At 41.2% G+C, this 21426-nt stretch overlaps 1 protein-coding gene across 1 annotated transcript in view; it reads right to left on the bottom strand.

The window, feature by feature from the left end:
* The window catches only part of PIGK (phosphatidylinositol glycan anchor biosynthesis class K), a 67667-nt gene that overhangs the window by 33184 nt on the left and 13057 nt on the right, over positions 1 to 21426 (bottom strand). Inside the window, exon 9 of the mRNA XM_036388189.2 lies at positions 20499 to 20671. Within this exon, the coding sequence (XP_036244082.1) occupies positions 20499 to 20671 (173 nt within the window). The remainder of the gene's footprint in view (positions 1 to 20498; positions 20672 to 21426) is intronic.

Below are 21426 nucleotides of genomic sequence, written 5' to 3'. Positions count from 1 at the left end.
TCCATGTTGTTTCTTTTTAAACAAATGCAAGGGTTTACACAAAAATGATTTATAACTTCAACTAAGATTGGAGGCCTAGTATTTTTAACCTAATCTCAGTCTTTATCTTGCTCTTATGGTCTGTTCTTCCATTATTTATAAGTCATTTTCTGCAAACATTTATAATCTACAGAACATTGCATCAGTAAATCTGAATGTTAAATGTATATTATCAGTAGATACCAGCACCAAGAGGCTGTGTAAAGCAGAAAAGATCACAATGCCAATCTGTCACTCAGTTTTTAGAATTTCAGCCTCTCAGTGCATCTTATGTTATATAGAAGAACAAATTCTCCAGTGCTTTTGCAAGGTCTTTCACAATCCCAAATATATATATATATATATATATGTGCGTGTGTGTGTGTGTGTGTGTGTGTGTGTGTATGTGTGTGTGTTGCTGTGTGTGTAGACATGTATGCATAAAAGGGAACGTTGAAACTAAAGGAAAATTAAAAGTTCATTTAGCAGAGATAATGAAGCCAGATTTCTCTTCTGACACCTTCAGATGGAATAAGTAGCAGTTAGAGAAACAATGGAACAACTCCAATTACACAGTAATATGCTTAAGAAAAAAACCTCCAAATTAAGAGAAGCACAAAGCAGGCCAGATCCAAAAGATTTCATTCTAAAGAATTTTACATGCTATATCATCAAATATATGAAATCTGGTAAAGAGTTTACATTCTGTCTTGCACCTTTTAACTTCATGTTTTACGTGTTTCATGGAAAACAAACTTCCTTTTTAAATCACCCATTTTCTCTCATATTTTCATGAATGTTCAATGTGCCTGTCACCAAAACGGTTAGAGTGCTCTGAATGAGAACACCATGGTGTAAGGTGGGCATATGCAGATATTCATGGCTCAGCTACAGTGGATCCTCACTCATAAGTGGCACTCCCACACGCTACTCCAATATAAGTAACCAAACCCATTGGCACTGGATTTTTGTACAGCAGGAATATCAAAGTGTTTTAAGAGACATACCACGAGGCCCTTCTGCTTGCATCACCATGTAGTTCAACTCTAGGTTAGGAGTTAGTAATAGCCAAAAGTGCATGATGGCAATTGAGTACGCTGGTCCTCTGACCAAGGAAACTAAGGAAAAAAATATTTTCTTCCAGCATTTTAAGACTGGTATCTCTGTTGCTATTTTTCTATGTGTACTCTGTAGAGGCTATACAGTGCAACAGAATCTTACTGCAAAATTCAGAGTATGTGTTGACTGTTTGTAATTATATTCTTTAGGGCTGCCGGTCAGCTGAGATTTCATGGGCATGAGCTTTTTCTACTTTAATGTCTTATTTCCTAGAAAAAGAAACCCAGCAAAAGACCCCACAAAAACCCCGTATGAAAACACCAACCCCAAACCCCGCATTTGTCAACACCGGGATGAATGCGGCAAACACACCCATCCCAGCTGATGAATACCTAAGGCACTCTGAAATGAAAAATTTCCATTTCAGTAAATACACTGCACAGTAATACACTGAACTTTCTCTAGAGAGCTGCTCAGTGCCTGCAGCTCTGTCTCATCCCAGAGTCCGGCCCTGCAAGGTGATGATGCAGTACTGAGGTGCGCTGTGCCCCCGGAGTGGCTGCGGGCCGGCACACGGACACCAGGGCAGGTGGCAGCAGCAAAGGGACAGCTCTGTCGGGCTGGTGGCTGAGCAGGAACAGCACTGACTGCCTGCAGCAGCTGCAGCACTCCCTGACCTGCCCTTCGGCACCGCTGCCTTCCCACAAGAGCTGCAGCCTGCAGTCCACAGGGAAGCCATACTGTGCTACAACATGATCACTGATAAGAACATGAGAGCGCTGATGGCTCTCCACAGGTAGAAATTCCTGGGGTCTTCTACTTATCTCAAGAATGGGAGGTTTCTTGTTATTCAAAAACTTTTGCTACTGATCTTATGGCTGTAAAAGTATGCTGACCATGTATATACCATTGCATCTTCAGTAAAACCACCATTGCACAAGAGGTGTTTTCAGTGGAGAGTGGAGGATACTGAAAGGTTATATAGACTGAATTTAAGACAATGGCATAGCCAAGCACAATATGAACTGATAAGGTTATATTATAGTCACCTCAGGAGTACAGTGAAGGTCTGGAATTTTGTTTTGTGGTTTGCTGTTTGTTTATTTCTAAATAAAACATAATAGAACTACTGATCTCTTTGATATGCACATTAACCCTTATAGACTAACCACATACATGATATGCCAAAATTATTTTCTACTGGAACCTTATTCACTCCACTGTAAATTGACAGTACCTTACTGCAACTTACTGTTTGAAATCTTTTCTTTGAACAAACAAATAGTTTTGCCTGTATGTACACAGTAGAGCTATAAAGGTAAGCAAACCCAAAGGGAAACATAGGATAAACTGCAACAAGAGATATCCTGAACGGGAATACTCAAAGTAGATGCCAAGCTTGGAAATGCCTCAGTCAGCTCATAGGAAGGCTGTTATGTGGAAAAGACCAGGATAAGACAGCATTAAATATTAAATTTTAATAACTATTGTACAAAACCACAAATGAAAAAAACCCAAGTAAACAATCAAATAATATATTTTAGGTTGGTGAAAGACACCGTTTCCCCAAGTTTATTCATCTAGAGAGAAGTATTTTGCAAGGTGGTTTATTTACTTGCACCACCTAGTGGGGTTTAGTTTCATATACCAAAATAGTCAAAGGTCAGTCAGTTGTGTTCCTACCTCATGATGTTAGTGACAGACTGCATTTTCTCACAATACAATGTTTCAAGCCTCCACAACCCACTAATAGCACTACATTGCTAAGTTTCCACATGTCTATAAAAACACAGCACAACAAATCCAAGACAATAATATCTATTTTCCTTGTATTAAGTTCTGCAGGAACTTAACAGAGATGTCACAGAAAGCTGTTTCATAAAGTGGTGTTTATGAGTTTCAAATTCAAAGTACATGTCAACAGTACCTTGTCACAGCATACCATACATTAACTCCAGAGTCTGAACACATTGTTAGGTGGTAACAAGGCCACACACTGAGATTTGGAAGACTTCTGCAGGACTTTTGAATCAAACCCCTGGGAGAGGCAGGCACACAGTGCAAAGGGTCCTGCCTGCAGGAATGAGGGCTCATCAGACAGCAGCAACCACTTGTGACATAGCCCAGCTGCAGCAGAGTGAGCGCCTCCACTGCCTCTGTCCTGGCTCCAGGGTGTTCCACCACAGTTTGTGCTCATTACCTTGCTGCTTTATAATCCTCTACCTCAGCACAAAACTACTACATGAAGTCCAGCCACACTGGAAAAATTTATAAGGTCAAACCCCAACCTGATAATAGACAAGAATTAATTAAATATGCCATGTAAGGCTTGTATTGAAACACTAAAATTATCTTGTCCAGAATGCGTCCTTTTCTTGGTACTTCCTAGGGAAGAACTCACATACTGGAGTAAGTAGTCTGTTGCATTTGATCTGCAGCAGAAATCATGCTATAGAGGCACTACAGAACGTTTTTAGATGAGGAAACTAAACAAGAGATCAGTGCCAAAATGCCTCTAGATCTTTCATGTGAATTTTGCAGAGAAGAGACCTTAAGCATTTACAGAAATTCACACCACCTTTCTTTCTTACAAAATTCATAATTTCATGATTTCAACTTAATCAGTTTCAGTTCTCACTTTCATACAAACGTGTATTTGTAACTCTGACAACAGCAGAGGAGAAAAAAAATGCTGTACCCACTTATCACAAATGTTTCATTTGGATGCACAGGAAGACTTTGAGGAATGATGCAAGACTTTTTACCCTTCTATAAACGTCCACATGAGACCAGAGGAGAGGAAAATACTTTTGTTTCACAGTGGTTTATAAAACAACCAAAATCTGTTTGTTCAGAAGCAATGCCTTCTTTTCCAAAAGAAACAGATGCCAGTAAGAACTACTGTGAGTGCACACAAAGCCCCGGGCTACAGCTCTGTCTAGGACAGTCAAGTACCATCTCCTACTACTCAGAATCATCTTCTAACAATGGGAGAGGACAACTCTGCTGCAGCCAAGCACACAACAACACAGTCCTTTGAAGAGAAGGCAAGAATTGAATCAGACTGTATTATAAAGAAAGGATAAAGTGTTTGCTGTTTTCCTTTTCGTACTCAAACTTTTAGATTGTTTCAATCCTCATATGAAGCAGTTTTTCAGGACAGAATATTAAAGTGATTTTTTTCATTGTTTTCTTATTTGGTTACTGTTCCAACATGGGCCATTTTGTACTATGAGGACTAAGATCAAATCTAAGACAACAGCTATGTAGTAATTGGGAAAGAAAAGATGCTTGCCATTTTATCCCATGAACATTTGATGCTCACTCACATAAAATCTAATCCTGCACAACTATGAAGCAATATATAGGCAAAACACCAGACTTCTTTCCCAATACCAATGCACTGCAGAATGCTGACTCCATTCAGAAAGACAAAAAAGACAAAAGAAGTATGAAAGCTCAGCCTTTAAGTTCATCACTGATACCAGAATACTGGTTCAGATACAAAGGCATAGGTGACAGGCTGTACCTGTTATTTTGAGTAAAGGTGCTGAAATGGGCAGCTCACACCCCTAAACTTATCAATGTAGCTGTTTCCTGAAATTTTTGTCCATGAATTTTAAAGCTGCCTTTGTTGCTCCTGTCCTGAAGGGCAGTGCTATGTGATCAAGAAGAACTCACAGTAGTGTCACTGTGGGACCACATTTATTAATTGGACTTTTGGTCATGTTTTTACCATGAAGGACATTTTCAGAGCCCACTCTTCTGCACAGATTAAGACTGCAGTTGCTCAGAAAACCATTTGCAGAAGGAAAAAAAAGGTAAGAAAAAACCTCAACAAACAACAACTCATAAAACTTTCAATCATTTTTAACCAAATTCACAAAAGTATCTCCTTAAGAGGGTCTAATGGGGCTAAACACTAAAACTTTATCAACAGTGGTCCTGTTTTTAAATAAAGACAAGCTGCTGCTTATCAGGGATTTCTGAGATAAAAGCTGAGCAGTAATCATATTTGCCTTAAATTTCGTTTTTATTTTTAATGCTTTATGAAATGGCCCTCATATTTTCTGTTACATTTCTGCTCTTTTTACTCAGCTATTTTCTAAAGCACTGGTGGTTGCCATGGTAACTTTGGCTTTTTTCCCCTCAATGTTCATGCAGGTTTTCATCAAACCCAATGACTTTTTTTTTAATCTTATCTGCTCTATAACAATAGTTCTTTGACTAAGGTGCTGGATACTGTACCAGATGAGAATCCTGGTATTTCACAAGAGCAAATGAAAAAATGCTAAGTTTTGCTAAATTCTGAAAACCAGCAATTAAAGTGGGAGTTTTTAGAGGGTTGGTTTGTTTGTTTTTAAATGTCTGAGTACATTTCTTTCTTCCTTTTAATCTGCATATTGTGCAGGTAAAAGATAAAGCCAATTTTTAAAAATAGCAATGCTCGAGGAACAGAAGACTTTGTGGAAACTTTTTGAAAGAAAAGTAATCACTGCTGTTTCATACAGCCTAAGAAGGACACAACTAAACTAAATGAGAACTGTACTATTTACTGCATTTCCACTATGGATTAACACCAGTCCAAATCTTTCTGTCACAGAAAAAAATACTTCTGGCCACTTTAATCCAGTACTTCTTAAGATCAGCACACAGTCTGTTACCAAGTTAATCTGCAACCTACAGGAAACAAACTGCATATGCCAACAAATAGATGACATATATGCAAAGGTTTGAGCCATTTCCAAACACTCTTCCCTAAGATTCTAGTTTAAATCTATTTTTCCAAGAATATTTAAGTATAGGGCTAAATTTTTCAATGTGGATTTGGTCTTAAAGGTTTGCTTTCCCTTGTATTAATGCAAAGGAGATGCACTCTTGATATTTTCTACAGGACAAGGTGATTTTTTTCTGCTCCAGATAGGAATAACCTTTCAGGAGAACTTACCACTTTACTCACCAAAGGTAACACCCACAGCAGTTCAATCAGACTGTTTGAATTGATTAAATGATACAAAATTAAATGAACATACAGGACTGAACATTCAAAAAAATAAATCCACACCAAACTTTTGGCAACAAAGAGATTAGCTACTTCACTCACTAAACAAGGTCCAAAAGTAGCATTACTGGACTAAACTTTTACTCCAATTACCTGAACCTGGCCCCTGACTTGTAATGTTTACAGGCAGGGCTGTGCTAGGGACAGTTTGATCCAGATCAGCAGAGTGGGCTATTGAAATAACCCTTGCTAAAATTAATTACCTTTAATGGTGTCATTTTCTTAAGCAGTATCAAAAACACGAGCAAAAGGAAAAAGGCTTTACAAGCTAAGAAAATTACTGCTCCACAGAATTCAACTCTGACAATGATTTTGTATTACTTTCTTTGAGGATGGGTTGCACTCAATATCCATTTGCCTCGACAGTTATAATTAATCTTTTTGTCTTTTATTATGATTATGCAAATTTACCTTAATTTCAGGTTTTATGATCAGAAGCACACTATTTTTTTTAATTTGAGTATATGAATAACATGCATATTGCTCTTATTTCTGATTATATTGATTTCCTGATTCCCTCCTCTCCTAGTAACTTTTTTCAATTCTGTATGTAAGAAGCATACATAAAAATTACACTTCTATTTTACAATGACAGGTGAAAATAAATAATCTACAATTTGCTCCACTTCATTTCAGCAATTTTGTCTCTATTCAAATTTCTGGTGAAGTTAGCTTTATTACATAATTATTCTTTTTACAATTCTAATTACATTTAACAAAATAATCTGATTACTAGATGAGCACAGTAGGCATAAAAGGCACTAATACATTAATTATTCCCTGTTTCAATTTGCATTACCCTAGTTTTACTGAGACTTCAGTTTGTTACCATGTGCAGGTTGCATATTCATTTGGTACATTAAAGATGGTTGGATTTCCTCAGTAGGTGGGATTCCTTTCCAATGGTATTTGTACCAGCCACAATTTTTACAGCTTTCTCTTATGCTCACAGCAAGATACAGGCAATAGTCACACAGCAATTAGGTCTTTTCCGTAGCTGCATTTTATGATATAATTACCAAGATGTAAAATGAGCTTCCCCTCCCCCCACTTTTTCTTTCCAGTCTCAATCTATCTCATAATGGACTTCATTTTACATCCAGAGAAAGCAGAAAGAAACAGTTAGAAACCAGTTAGAAACAATTACCTAGGCTATCTAAAACCTCAACTAAATACCTCCTCGGTGATGTACAACCATAAACAAATACCACATCAAACTACTAATCACTATTATTCTAAGACATCTCTTGCATCTATTATTTTCATCCACAAAACTCACATAAATGTACACAAAATTCAATGCAGTGATGATGATAATCTTTTAAGAACTGCACTGTAATTTTAAATGCTTTATATTTACTATTATCTGAATTTAAGAACAGTCATAATATGGCACAGAATTACGAACTGGCTGATGCATACTCTCCCATAGTGTTAAAGAAATAATTATGTTTGCACAAAACCTCAATAGTGCAATATAATAAGAATTTTGTGACTAGAATGGAATCCCTCTGTTTGCAGAATATGTACAGCTACATAGAAAAACTACTTTTTTTTCTCCCACACTCCACCACCAGCTGGAAATGTGTCCTCATCCATGACCTTTCCACAGCTTCCAGTGTTGCTGGAAGCATCCCCAAGAATGACAACTGGAGAAGCTGCTTTCCTGACACAGCTGCTCGTCAGTAACTGAACAGACACATCACATCAATACAACCATTATTACTATAAAATATTTAGAGTGACTGATGTAAACCATCTTTGAGTCTATGGCATGAGAAGTCTCCCTGCCACAGCTAGCTAATATTTTCTCTCGTCCTTCCTAAATTACTTTATAACCCACAGATTAATAAAGAGCCTAATATTTTTCAGTAGTGCCATAAGATTTGCAAACCACATAGAAATATCCTAATTTAAGGACAATTTTCTATCTAACCACATTTTTTGTGTGCACACAGTTTCCAGTTTTAAAACATTACAGCAGAGTGCAGATTTATCCATTTTACAGATATGCCATATATTTTTATGGAGACATCCATAAGCATCTAATAAGATAGAAGTCAGCTCAGAATATTTTGTAATAAAGTACCTGTTAGTAAAAACTATATCAGAGGGAAACCACACACAAAGGAAAAGGAACTAGGGCACTCTATTTGACAGCTGAGGAAGAAACAGAGGTTACGTCCTCTATGGCTGAGATTTAGAGCGGTTTCACTTAGTGGCTGTTCTGCTCCAATTCCCCAGCTAAAATTTAGACCTACAGCAAAAAGTCTTCATTCCTATTTTATTCTAGCAGGAAGTCATGGTTCAGATTCTTAAGTAACCAACAGAAAAAAAAATACTAGCCAGTGGGGAACTATGAAGCTTAAATATTATGTTACAGTTAAATTGAGATAAACCTAGGAGCAACTACAGGATTCACTATATTCTCCCAAACTAAAAAGAGTTACAAATTGTTAACTATTCAGAGGTGTAACTTTTGTTCCTACTATTTCAAACACAAAAATACTACTGAAATTTTAGAGCATGTCTATGGTAACTTGTCTCACTTGCAGATAACACAGAACCAAGAATCATCCAGGAACACAAGTAACCCTTTCTGATTTTTAGCTCACTCAAATTGTTTAGTACAACTGTAATATTATATGCACTACCCCACCTGCCAAGTTTAAATAACTGCTGTGGAACGAGAGGAAAAACATACTCTTATCTACTCCTTTCACACAGTTTACACTTAGGTACACTTTCTGATGGCATAGAAGATCTAACCATTCTTATCCTTCAGTGCACTGTGCTGCATGGGAGGAAATTCAGATGGATAATCTGCAAGCCAGATTTGGCCCCAGTTTTGGAAAGCTTCTGCCAGCAGAACAGTGGGCCTGGACTGCAGTTCCAGGAAAGCAGCCATGGGGAGAACATCTTGGCACCCAGCAGCCCCAGCCTCCCGTCCCTCTGAGAGCCCAGGTGGGGTCTGAGCAAAGTGCACAGTGAGAGGGGCTGCTCAGCCAGACAGCCCAGCCACAGCCCAGCTCTGCCCCTCTGCCACAGAGCCCTCAGAGAGGAGCACCCAGAGCATCTGCTCCCTCCTTGCAGTGCATCCCCTTCCCCTCCCAGCCAGGCTGCAGATCTGCCATGACAGCAGAGCGCGGGAGGCGAGCAGAGCGCCTGGGAACCGCCACAGCGTCTGGGAGAGGCAGCTCAGCGCCTGCTCTGACTGCCACCTCTGCTTTCCCAAGCAGGATAAATGCACCCAGCAGTGTCCCAGGACAGCAAACCCACTTTCAGTAATGGCTAACTTGATGAGGGTACTCAGCCAGCTGATGTTAAATATGAATTCAAACGTTTTTCAGAATAAGAGAGAACCCACTTCTACAAAGCAACATCTACATCCCGAATCTGTATGAATCCAAGCATCTGTCATTTATCACTGACTGCTGAAAACCCAGTAGTCTAATGAACATTTTTTTAAATATTGAGATACGAAACATAGAAAGAATGAAAGCATAACATCAATTTAAAGATTATCATCTGTTGAAGATTAATCCAAAAGATTAGCACAGTTTTTTTCCTTATCCTTCAATCAGTGTCTAAAATTATATCAATATACCAGTATCATACAGTCTCTTCCTCTGCATCTGGTCCCTCCAGAATTGATTTTTTTGTATGTTTTTCACATAGCAATTACACAGAAAGTAACACTGTAAAATTAAAAATCCAGCAACAGAAGGCAGGAAGAAGGTGCAACATTTTTAATTGTTTCAGTTTCTGATAAACCATTCCCTGAGTAGTGGAGTAAACTGGTATATCAGCTACACTTCAGCAACTTCTTTTAACTAGTAGGAAGAGAAATTTAAAATGGCTATCATATAATTCAAGGAATTTATGCTAAAGCAACTTTGAATACCAATGCTGAACAATTATTTTTCCCTTCCCTACAGGAAAAGAGACTCTAGCCTCCATTGGGGTCTTGCCTTCTCTTGGGAACTAGTGGACTGAACTATTCTTGTCTCAACACTTGGCTGGGGTGGGAAGAAGACACATTCTCCCTCTCCAAACTTGCTTCTAAATTCTCATTCCTGCCTGTCACCAAAATGCTGCTCAAGAAATGCAGTGCTCTCACTAATTTCATGTCGTATGTACAAAGTGAAAACGGAATTCCCTAAACAATCTCATGGTTTCAATCCACATATTTTGGGAGCCCACTGATTTGAACCATTCCTGCATCCATAAGAAACACACATATATTTTGGTTAGATAAAAATATAGTAATTTCAGTTTGCAATAAATGCTGGTGCTACATTAGAGAATATGAACACATCACACTTACACACAGAGTAGCAACTCCCAATTCATTTTGTGAAAGAGAAATCCTGCCTGCCTTTATGTTCCAAATTAGCTCTGATCTCTAGACAGATGACTAAGGGGGCTTCAACTTTTCCAGTTCTTTTTCAATATCATATAAACTTGTGCCCAATTTTACTGGCAGAGCAGAGGTTGGCTATCACCATTCTGTAGAAGCTGAGCATCCACAGTTGTCATTCCAGGAATCTCCAAATAGTAAACTGGAGCCAAACTAATTAAGTTTACTAGGATTCAAAAGATACAACATATCCAACCCTTGAACAGGTATTCTCCAGCCCCTGAGGTATCCTGCTTCCATCCTTTCTTTTTTTGTTCCACTTCAGTGGATACAGAAGACTTTATTGTGCTTCATTACTTCTTGTTTGTTTCTCCTGCTATTTACCAATAACAAACTCTTCATGCAGTCTTCTGCCTGCAAAAATGCTGAATAAATCCCATTTTGCAGTAAATTCTTTGTTTACAGTATTGCTATCTTATCCTGAAAGATCAATCTCACCTCAAAGTTAATATTTTGCCATCCTAGAAATTTCATAAAATAATCTTAACAGTAGCTTGGGCACTTCAGTAGATGTATTCAGCATCTGTTTCTATAGATTTCTGATACTCTTGACCAAACACATAAAACAATCTCATTTTATAAAGTAATACTAAACAGTGCTCAGCAAGCCATCTGTAAATCCAGTGCTTTATGTGATCAGAATCACCTTTTGTAATCACCTCTAGTTTTCTTTCCATCCTTTGATGCAATTGTGACTTTCTTGCTCCCCTGACATCAGAAATTTGCACTGGTCTATTCAAAGACCTAGCTGGATGGAAAAGAGATGCCTGGCAATAATACAATGGTTTTTTTTTGGAGTTCAGCTCTTCTTTCACAACTTACATTTCACTCTTTACTACAGAACTAGGTCTCAGTATGCCCACTGAGCAGCATAACTCTGAGTGTAGCATAACTCTGAGTGTAGCAGAGCCTTCAGAAACAAGCAGGGACACATCTCAATCTTCCAGACCATTGTGCAGCTCACCAAGACCAACCACAGGGCTTCAGGGACTTGCATGTCAGTAATCAATGTAAGAGCCCTATGATGAGAGGTTTGGTCCAGCAAATGCCTGATTTGAGAAAGGTCCCTCCTGCTGAGAGGGCTGGAAGGTGTAGACCAAGATCAGTTTATGTTCTTTTAACCATTGTTATATAAATACATTGCAAAGGCACTTCCCTCCACAGCCCCTTTCCCTTCACAGCTTTGGGCAAGACATGAATTTTCAGAGGCAGAAATTTCTGACCATCCAGAAGGTCATCCCTCAGGTGCTCAAAAAAATCAAGGGTAAGCTTTTTGACAATATGTAAACCAGCAAAGACTAAAATCATTTGCATTTGGCTTAATACCATGTTTTTAAAAAGCAGTAATGCTGCTTGAGCCTTGGAAATTTAATAGTTATGTGTACAGATTCATTTCTAGGGCATAACAAATGTTGATGTGAGCTTGGTCCCTGAATTCCAACACCTAAGAGTTCCACAGTCACTGCTTCCAGATGCCTGCTTCTCTTCACCCCTGTTTTTTCACTCTGCTAGAAATCACACAAGAAGGGTATCCTAGCAAACATCAATGGCAGCTCTGGTACTTCTGACAGGAAGCAAATAATAGTAATACAGTTTTATTGAAATTCCCATGTTATCTCACAGTGCTGAAAACATGCCAAAATTACATGAAAATATTTCCTGGTCAGACTTATGCCAAATACCGCAGCTGTTTTCATGGTCTTCTTCAGCAGCAACATAAGAGCACACAGCCACAGAAATACCACTAGGAACAGACATTAATTTTTATTTAGCACCTGGGCAGCAAAGCAAGAAGATCAAGCCAGGACCTCCATATAAATAGCACTAGAAAGAATAACAAGCACTTCAGGAGATTGCAATTATAAAGCAGCCTGCTCAACTGCAAAAATAATAGCAGGTAAAGATCACACAGGGAGAAGAGATGAAGAAGAAATAATGAAACAAAACAAGAATTTTACATAGGAAAAGTATAAAAAGGAGTGGGTAAAGGAAAACAAAATAAAAACCCTACATGAACTATACTCTGATATCTAGATATTCTCAAGCTGTCTAGATGATGTTAAAAGCTACTACATATACTTAAGATCTCCCACTAAATCTGCCATGCAACAATTTTAGACTGCCTAACACATGTGCCCAAGTCAACTGGCATATCAAAGTCACTTGTGAAGAATGTAAAGGTACTGAAGTTGATTCAAAAGCTGAATCCAATAAAATACTGCCACTGACTTGCATGTACTTCATGGTACCTCTACAGACCAAGAGGTTTCTTTGCCTATTAAAATTATACCTAGAAATACCTAACCATATATAGGTTCAACATAGCAGCATTGTACTGAAAATGTGAAATGATAGAAGGACAACAGTCGAAGGTTTCTCATAGAAAAAATGGAGGATCACACACAGAACAAAAATTTGGAGGAAGAGGGGAAAAGTCACCAAAGAAAGTCTGAGTCAAGAGCCATAGTTTTGAAACAAAACCTTTTTTTTATTGCAAAAAACCCCCCACAATATCTGTCAAAATGCATGGTCAAAAATCCTTTCAAAGGAACAAAAAATAAATTGTTCAAAGCTGCTTTTTAAAATACCTTGCTAAACAGGGACTGTAATTACCAAGCACAGCACTTTAGTGGATTTTAAATCTTCCCAACACAATTTATACTTGCAGTTCCTTTCGATATTGTCAGCCATCCTTATTGATTTTAAACCAACATTATACTAGTGAGATTGTGCCCTCCTATGTAATTTTTCCTTCTATAGTCTTCACAATAATTTCACTTGTATTACCTTGAAAAGTTCTTTTACACTAGCAGGTATAGGAGTGATTGTATATATGTCTATGTATATATTGACCTATCTTTATGCAAGCAAAGAAACCCCAAATATATTTACAAAATACTTTAGGAAATCCAGCAATAATATTTAACAGCAAGTATTGGCTCACCCATCTTCTTTGATTGCTTGTAGGCTATTAGAAAGCACGCGGATTAAAAAATCCAAACTTACCACTAAAACAGAATAAATCTGTAAGACATTAGAGGAAAATACAGTACGTGTGTAACTGATTAGTGTTCTTCATGGGAAAAATTATGAAACCCATCTGAAGATGTTTGTGGTCTTAGAAGTAACAGCTTCTTATTCCGATTGGGAATTCAGCTCTGATGTGTAGAGATCTGCTAAATTCTGAGGGGTTTTTTTTATTTCTACATTACTCTGAAACTGAAACATACTACATCTCTGTCAGGTTGAGATAGTAGGAAAATAAGATAAAAAGCCTCCCATCATCCCGTTGAATTTCCACCGAACAAGGACGAAGCTGAAGTCCCCGTTTCCACGCCCGCCTGATTCCGAAGGGATCCCGCAGAGCGGGGCGTGGGGCGGGCACGGCGGGGCCCCCCCGGTCCTGGTCCCGGTCCCGGTCCCAGCCGTGGTCATGGTTACAGCCACTGTCCCAGCCCCGGTTACAGTCACTGTCCCAGCCCCGGTTACAGTCACTGTCCCAGCCCCGGTTACAGTCACTGTCCCGACCCCGGTTGCAGTCACTGTCCCAGACCCGGCTGCAGTCATTGCCCCAGCCCCGGTTACAGCCACTGTCCCAGCCCCGGTTGCAGTCACTGTCTCGGCACCGGTTGCAGTCACTGTCCCAGCCCCGGTTGCAGTCACTGTCCCAGCCCCGGTTGCAGTCACTGTCCCGGCCCCGGTTGCAGTCACTGTCCCAGCCCCGGTTGCAGTCACTGTCCCAGCCCCGGTTGCAGTCACTGTCTCGGCACCGGTTGCAGTCACTGTCCCAGCCCCGGTTGCAGTCACTGTCTCGGCCCCGGTTGCAGTCACTGTCCCAGCCCCGGTTACAGTCATTGCCCCGGCCCCGGTTACAGCCACTGTCCCAGCCCTGGTTACGGTCACTGTCCCAGCCCCGGTTGCAGTCACTGTCTCGGCCCCGGTTGCAGTCACTGTCCCAGCCCCGGTTGCAGTCACTGTCCCGGCCCCGGTTGCAGTCATTGTCCCAGCCCCGGTTGCAGTCACTGTCCCAGCCCCGGTTGCAGTCACTGTCCCAGCCCCGGTTGCAGTCACTGTCTCGGCCCCGGTTGCAGTCATTGCCCCAGCCCCGGTTGCAGTCACTGTCTCGGCCCCGGTTGCAGTCACTGTCCCAGCCCCGGTTGCAGTCACTGTCCCAGCCCCGGTTGCAGTCACTGTCCCAGCCCCGGTTGCAGTCACTGTCCCAGCCCCGGTTGCAGTCACTGTCCCAGCCCCGGTTGCAGTCACTGTCCCGGCCCCGGTTGCAGTCACTGTCCCGGCCCCGGTTGCAGTCACTGTCCCAGCCTCCTTTACAGTCACTGTCCCGGCCCCGGTTGCAGTCACTGTCTCGGCCCCGGTTGCAGTCACTGTCCCAGCCCCGGTTACAGTCATTGCCCCGGCCCCGGTTACAGCCACTGTCCCAGCCCTGGTTACGGTCACTGTCCCAGCCCCGGTTGCAGTCACTGTCTCGGCCCCGGTTGCAGTCACTGTCCCAGCCCCGGTTGCAGTCACTGTCCCGGCCCCGGTTGCAGTCATTGTCCCAGCCCCGGTTGCAGTCACTGTCCCAGCCCCGGTTGCAGTCACTGTCCCAGCCCCGGTTGCAGTCACTGTCTCGGCCCCGGTTGCAGTCATTGCCCCAGCCCCGGTTGCAGTCACTGTCTCGGCCCCGGTTGCAGTCACTGTCCCAGCCCCGGTTGCAGTCACTGTCCCAGCCCCGGTTGCAGTCACTGTCCCAGCCCCGGTTGCAGTCACTGTCCCGGCCCCGGTTGCAGTCACTGTCCCGGCCCCGGTTGCAGTCACTGTCCCAGCCTCCTTTACAGTCACTGTCCCGGCCCCGGTTGCAGTCACTGTCCCGGCCCCAGTTGCAGTCACTGTCTCGGCCCCGGTTGCAGTCACTGTCCCGGCCCCGGCTGCAGTCACTGTCCCGGCCCCGGTTGCAGTCACTGTCCCGGCCCCGGTTGCAGCCACTGTCTCGGCCCCGGTTGCAGTCACTGTCCCGGCCCCGGTTGCAGTCATTGCCCCAGCCCCGGTTGCAGTCACTGTCCCGGCCCCGGTTGCAGTCACTGTCCCAGCCCCGGCTGCAGTCACTGTCTCGGCCCCGGTTACAGTCACTGTCCCGGCCCCAGTTGCAGTCATTGCCCCAGCCCCGGTTACAGTCATTGCCCCAGCCCCGGTTACAGTCACTGTCCCAGCCCCGGTTGCAGTCACTGTCCCAGCCTCCTTTACAGTCACTGTCCCGGCCCCGGTTACAGTCACTGTCCCAGCCTCCTTTACAGTCACTGTCCCAGCCCCGGTTGCAGTCACTGTCCCAGCCCCGGTTACAGTCACTGTCCCAGCCCCGGTTGCAGTCACTGTCCCAGCCTCCTTTACAGTCACTGTCCCGGCCCCGGTTACAGTCACTGTCCCAGCCTCCTTTACAGTCACTGTCCCAGCCCCGGTTGCAGTCACTGTCCCAGCCCCGGTTACAGTCACTGTCCCAGCCCCGGTTGCAGTCACTGTCCCAGCCTCCTTTACAGTCACTGTCCCAGCCCCGGTTGCAGTCACTGTCCCGGCCCCGGTTGCAGTCACTGTCCCGGCCCCAGTTGCAGTCATTGCCCCAGCCCCGGTTGCAGTCACTGTCCCAGCCCCGGTTGCAGTCACTGTCCCAGCCTCCTTTACAGTCACTGTCCCGGCCCCGGTTGCAGTCAGTGTCCCAGCCTCCTTTACAGTCACTGTCCCGGCCCCGGTTGCAGTCACTGTCCCAGCCTCCTTTACAGTCACTGTCCCAGCCTCGCCCGCCGCGCTCCCGCTCCGGAGCGATGGCGCCACCTGCCGGCGCCGGCTGGGAGCGGCCGCGGGTCCGCCCGGCGCTGCCCGCCCCGGCAGGAACCGGGACCTGCCCGGCAACGTGAGCTGGCAGAATCAGTCCTAAAAGTGACTAAATAAAACGTTTCATAAAACGTGAAAGAACTACACATTTGTGGCACGGGGATCTCGGAACAAACCCGGACGTTCTTATTTAAGGAAAGCCCTCTGACGGAGCACCATCTACTTGTCAAAGAATCAAATTACCTATTGGTTCATAAAGTGGATTCCCCAAGGCTTCAGGACCACGCAACAGCAGCTTTAATTATTAAGAACATCAAATTGAAAATAGGTGGTGGAAAAGAAGAAAGGACAGCAAAGAGACACCAACACACACACAAAAAATAGATTGAGAGAACATTAGCTAGTAATATTCTGCAAATGGACCAATTACTCATAATTAGCCTGTTACAAGCATCCCTCCTAACACAAGTCACCAATTTATTTATTTTTAGGAAAACAGTCACTGCCAGTAGTGAAGAATCACAATTCTTCATAACAGAAGCATTAATACAAAGCCTAATTCTCAAAAGCAATGAAATTAGGATGGTTTTATATGATGCTGTCATTAATTCACTCCTTACTACCCTCAAGGGAAATATTCATCCCAATTTTTACCAACACTTTCTGCTGATACAGGTCTTTTCCTCATGACAAGAACTGAAAAGGAGAAAGTGTTCCAACTGGCTGTAGAGTTACAATCCAAGTTTGAAAGACACACTCCTAATTTACTGGATTTTCCAAAACCTGCAAGGCTCCTCCTCCAAAGAAGCAGGATTTCTTCTACTCCTTAATGCTGACTTTTTGCACTTGCATGGGGATTTAGACAAAACATAACCATCTGAAGCCTCAGAACCCCTAGACTGTCAGATTTTCTGCTAAAATTGGCAGCTACAGATCCTGTCAGGACTGAGGCAGCTGCAGAACAAGCCCTTTGAAGTGAGCACAGCTTAGACTTAACCAGCTATGAAGAAAGGAAACAGCAGAGGAACCTTCTCTTTATTTTTTAAAGCTTTTACTCGCAAATATTCACCTACCACTACGTGGCTAGAAAGAAAGCTTCTTCTCTGGTTAATTAGTAGTTGTTCTCTGTATGAGTCTCAGCCCAAGCCAGAGGAAACTTCAAAGGCCTCACTCATCAAATGTCACGGCACGAGCTCCACGTGAAGCTGCCAGTTCTGATCTGGCTGCACAGCTACGGCTCACGCTGGGCCGGGGAGCGGAGCTGTACAACCAAGTAATTGCTAAGCAATTGTGTAACAAAAGAACAAACTTCTATTGAAAAGATTTGGCAAAGTCACAGCAGTGGGCAAGATGAGAACTTGAATAGTCTGCCAGCAGTACAATCCTGCTACATGCCTCACATGACAGCATCTTCTTTACCCCTAATCTGTGTAATCAGTGGTTTACCTCTTTTGTTCATTTCGCTTTAATGTCCTTATCCGCACCTGTGACACCTGCAGCTTTAAAACAAACAAATCAGATCTAACACAGACTACTTAAGACTGTGTCAGAGCTGAGGGCCAGATTTCATTTTCTGGTAATGCTCTGTAATACAAATATTCTGTAGCATTCTACTGCCACCAGTATGTAAAAGGAGAAGAAAAAAGGTATCAAGCTAACATTGAGGGAAGAATAAAACAGAGGACATTATTCATAAAGATATGAAGCCTCAAGACTTCATCAAATATTAATCCAGTAACATCTTCACACTCAGTAAGCAACGTAATATAAATTTTGATGTACTAATAGTATATACTTGTGATCTATCAGATACCTCTTGGTCAATAAATCTTACAAACTCTTAAGGGCCCAAGTTCAATTCTCTATTACTTTCTTCTGCTTCATCAGGGCTTTTAAAACAATGTTAGGCATGAACAAGATTAGTGATTAGTCATAACTATTTTGGAAGGATTATTTCACTTTTAATAAGCTTGGTTGAGTTCTCTCCCAATAAAACAAAAAAGAATAAACCAGGCTTTATAAAGAATATAGGCTTATATAAAGGTTTATATAAAGAATAGCCCCATCCTTCCCCAGCTGTTTTACCTCAGAGTGTCAACAGCCACTGCATTCCTAAAAGGCACAGAATGGTTTAACTGACACTGAAAGGGTTAAGAATAAGCATTCATATTCTTTCATTCAGGAGTCGTTCTTACATTATTTTGGGACAATTAGTGGTAGCACCTATTCAAAAATCATGTCATTTGTGTTCTGCCTTCTCAACACCCTCAGAAATAGGTGTGTGTAATGTTCATAACATTCTTTAAAAAAAAAGAGTAACTAGTAGATCAGATGCTCCACAACTGCATTTTTAAAAGGCATTAACATTTTCATTTAATAAATTCATTCAAGCTGTAATTTGTTGTAATTCCTAAATTTCTTGTAGCTAAACAGAGCTGTCATACCAAGAGGTACTGACCTCAGAATTCTGCTTAAGGAATTTATTAAGCACTCCACATCACTGTCTGTTAGAGCTATACTATAATTTTTCAGTACTTTTTTAACCAATTCCATATTTTCTCCTCCATTAAAAACATATTGTTTATAAACTCTTTCCAAATGGTAACAAGACACTTGAGAACTCAAGTACTTTTTTAGACTTTTTTAGAAAAATTGTATAAAGGAGAACTATTAAACCAGACATTAAACCAGCATGCCCCCACCCCTTCCACTTTCACAGACTTAAGTGGATTGCCATGATAATGTAATACAGCTTTCATTAAACATCAGAATATTTCACAAGGATAATATTCCTCTCTGTGCAGGAATGTCCATTTCTCAACATGCTTCCATGTGTGCAGCGCAGTAGCATCAGGCACCAAAAATCTCTCCATTACTGACACCAAATTAACACACCCAAAAAAAAAAAAAGCTGAAAATTCCAGCCAGTCATTTCCTGTTTCAGAATGGTAAAGCCCTTCAAAATCTATTTCTCCTTTCAATTTTCCACAAATTAGAAACCCACACAGGTGAGTTTTCATCATGGTTTTTGACTTGTAATGTCAAATGTCTTTTACTTGCCAAGAGCTTTTTTATTCTTCAGTGAAAAAAACAATTTAATGCCACTAAGTACTGTTCTATACTAAGGAATCACAAAACTAGCTTAAGATTTATATGGTATGTACTAATGCATATGATCCAGATATAAATACAATGTGAAAGTAAAATATGAAATACACTAAAGCTTGCAGGGTATTTATAATGACAAGTACCAGAGTTACTGTTATCTTGAAAATAAATAAAACTGCTATCCACTGGCTTGAGCAGCAGTAAAAAACAAGGCAGACAAGAATTTACATGAATTTATGTGTTGAAAAGTATTTAGTCCCTGATATAACACAGTATTTCAATCCTTTGTTTCCCCTCCTACAGGGCAGTATCATCAAGCACAAAAGATGCAACAGAAATGGAAGTACAATGCTAAATAAACCCTACAGAACAAGTACATCTTCCTTTACATCTTCCCAATAGGTGGCAACAGAATCCCAAAAATACAATGAAGTTTATATACTTCTTTCTTCATCCACAAAGTAATGGAAGCCCTGTTACGACTTCAATCAATGAACTTGCACCAGTAATTTTAATCAAATGAATCACTGAAATTCTCAGGAACAGAAATACTGAGGACAGAATAATGTCAAAGGACAGAGTATTCAGAGAACTGAAACAAAACTTATTAAAAAGCTAATTGTTATCAAACACCTAACCTGATGGCTTATACTCTGAGCTTATCTGGGAGGGGAAAACTACCACAAGCAGGAATTGCAGTAACGAAATATTTGAACACTAAAGAAGAAACATTAAGGAAGAAAGAAAATTCTAAACTACTTCTGTTGTTGTTGACATCCACAACTTGGTCTTAAGCATCATTCATTTACAAGGGTCAGGAAAGGAGTGGGCACTTTTAAACAAAGTTTTCAGCTGACAACTTTGTGACAGTAGGAGGTCCATATTAACTCCCTGATTCCTTGTAAGAAATGACAAGAAGTCAGAGTTCTTTTTCCTTGGCAGCTAAACAACTACTTTGTTTATGTGGCACAAAGCTATAGAAATCAGGTGTAAACAATGCCCACTTACTTGCTTTCCAGGCCAGGCACATCCCGGTCCAGGGAAAGCGTCTCTGCAGTGATCTCCACCTTCCTGACGCTGCCGAAGAAATCCGTGATCAGAACGTTCTGAGGGTCTCGCTGGAACAGGTCTGTCCGGTGCCCAGGGGTGGAAACACACAAGCTTTTTGGACAGACCTGGAACTGGAAACCAAGATGGGCAATCACATCCTGTCCCTCATTCAACACTTTCTACATACACCTTCCAGAATTAAATGACTGATAACAAGATAAATAATATATATAAAACTTGCAATGATTTCAGTACAAGCTCCATAGATTAAAAAAATGGTTGAAAAAATGTATTAGAATGCATACACATCTTGATTAAGCATTTCTGAAAACCTTTTTCCTTACAATAGTGCCACTGGAGTTTAAAAATGCTCTTGTGAAAGCCAACCATCAGTTACATCTAACTGATAAATGCACAAATATATTGCTGAATAGAGGTGCAGCAATGCTGCTATAACCTTCCAGAAGTCACAACTGGGCATAAATTCTTCATATTTACCAAAAGGAGGGATGCAGAATTAAACAAGCTTTGATAAATAGCTATGTTGAAGGCTTCATAAAGAAGCAAAAATTTACATTTTGATCAGGAAAAAAAAAAAATCCAACGGTCTTGTTTCTAATTTATAGCTTACAAATTAACGCATAGCATCTTCAAATACCAAAAGTGCTTTATTTACATAAAGTTCACAAACATTCTGTGACACCTACAAACCTTATTATTTATTTTATCCACATATTTTGTCTACATATCAGATCCCCTATATCCCACACACGCTGCAACACCTGAAAGACAAAAGCAGCACTAACAAAAGCAGAAGGAACAGTGACAGATTTGTTACAGCATTTAGAACACCTGGCAAGACAGAATGTCTCTTAAGTAACAGGTC

The sequence above is a fragment of the Molothrus ater genome, chromosome 9 (genome assembly GCF_012460135.2).
Source record: "Molothrus ater isolate BHLD 08-10-18 breed brown headed cowbird chromosome 9, BPBGC_Mater_1.1, whole genome shotgun sequence".
NCBI lineage: Eukaryota > Metazoa > Chordata > Aves > Passeriformes > Icteridae > Molothrus > Molothrus ater.
This window is presented reverse-complemented; position numbering and strand designations above follow the sequence as displayed.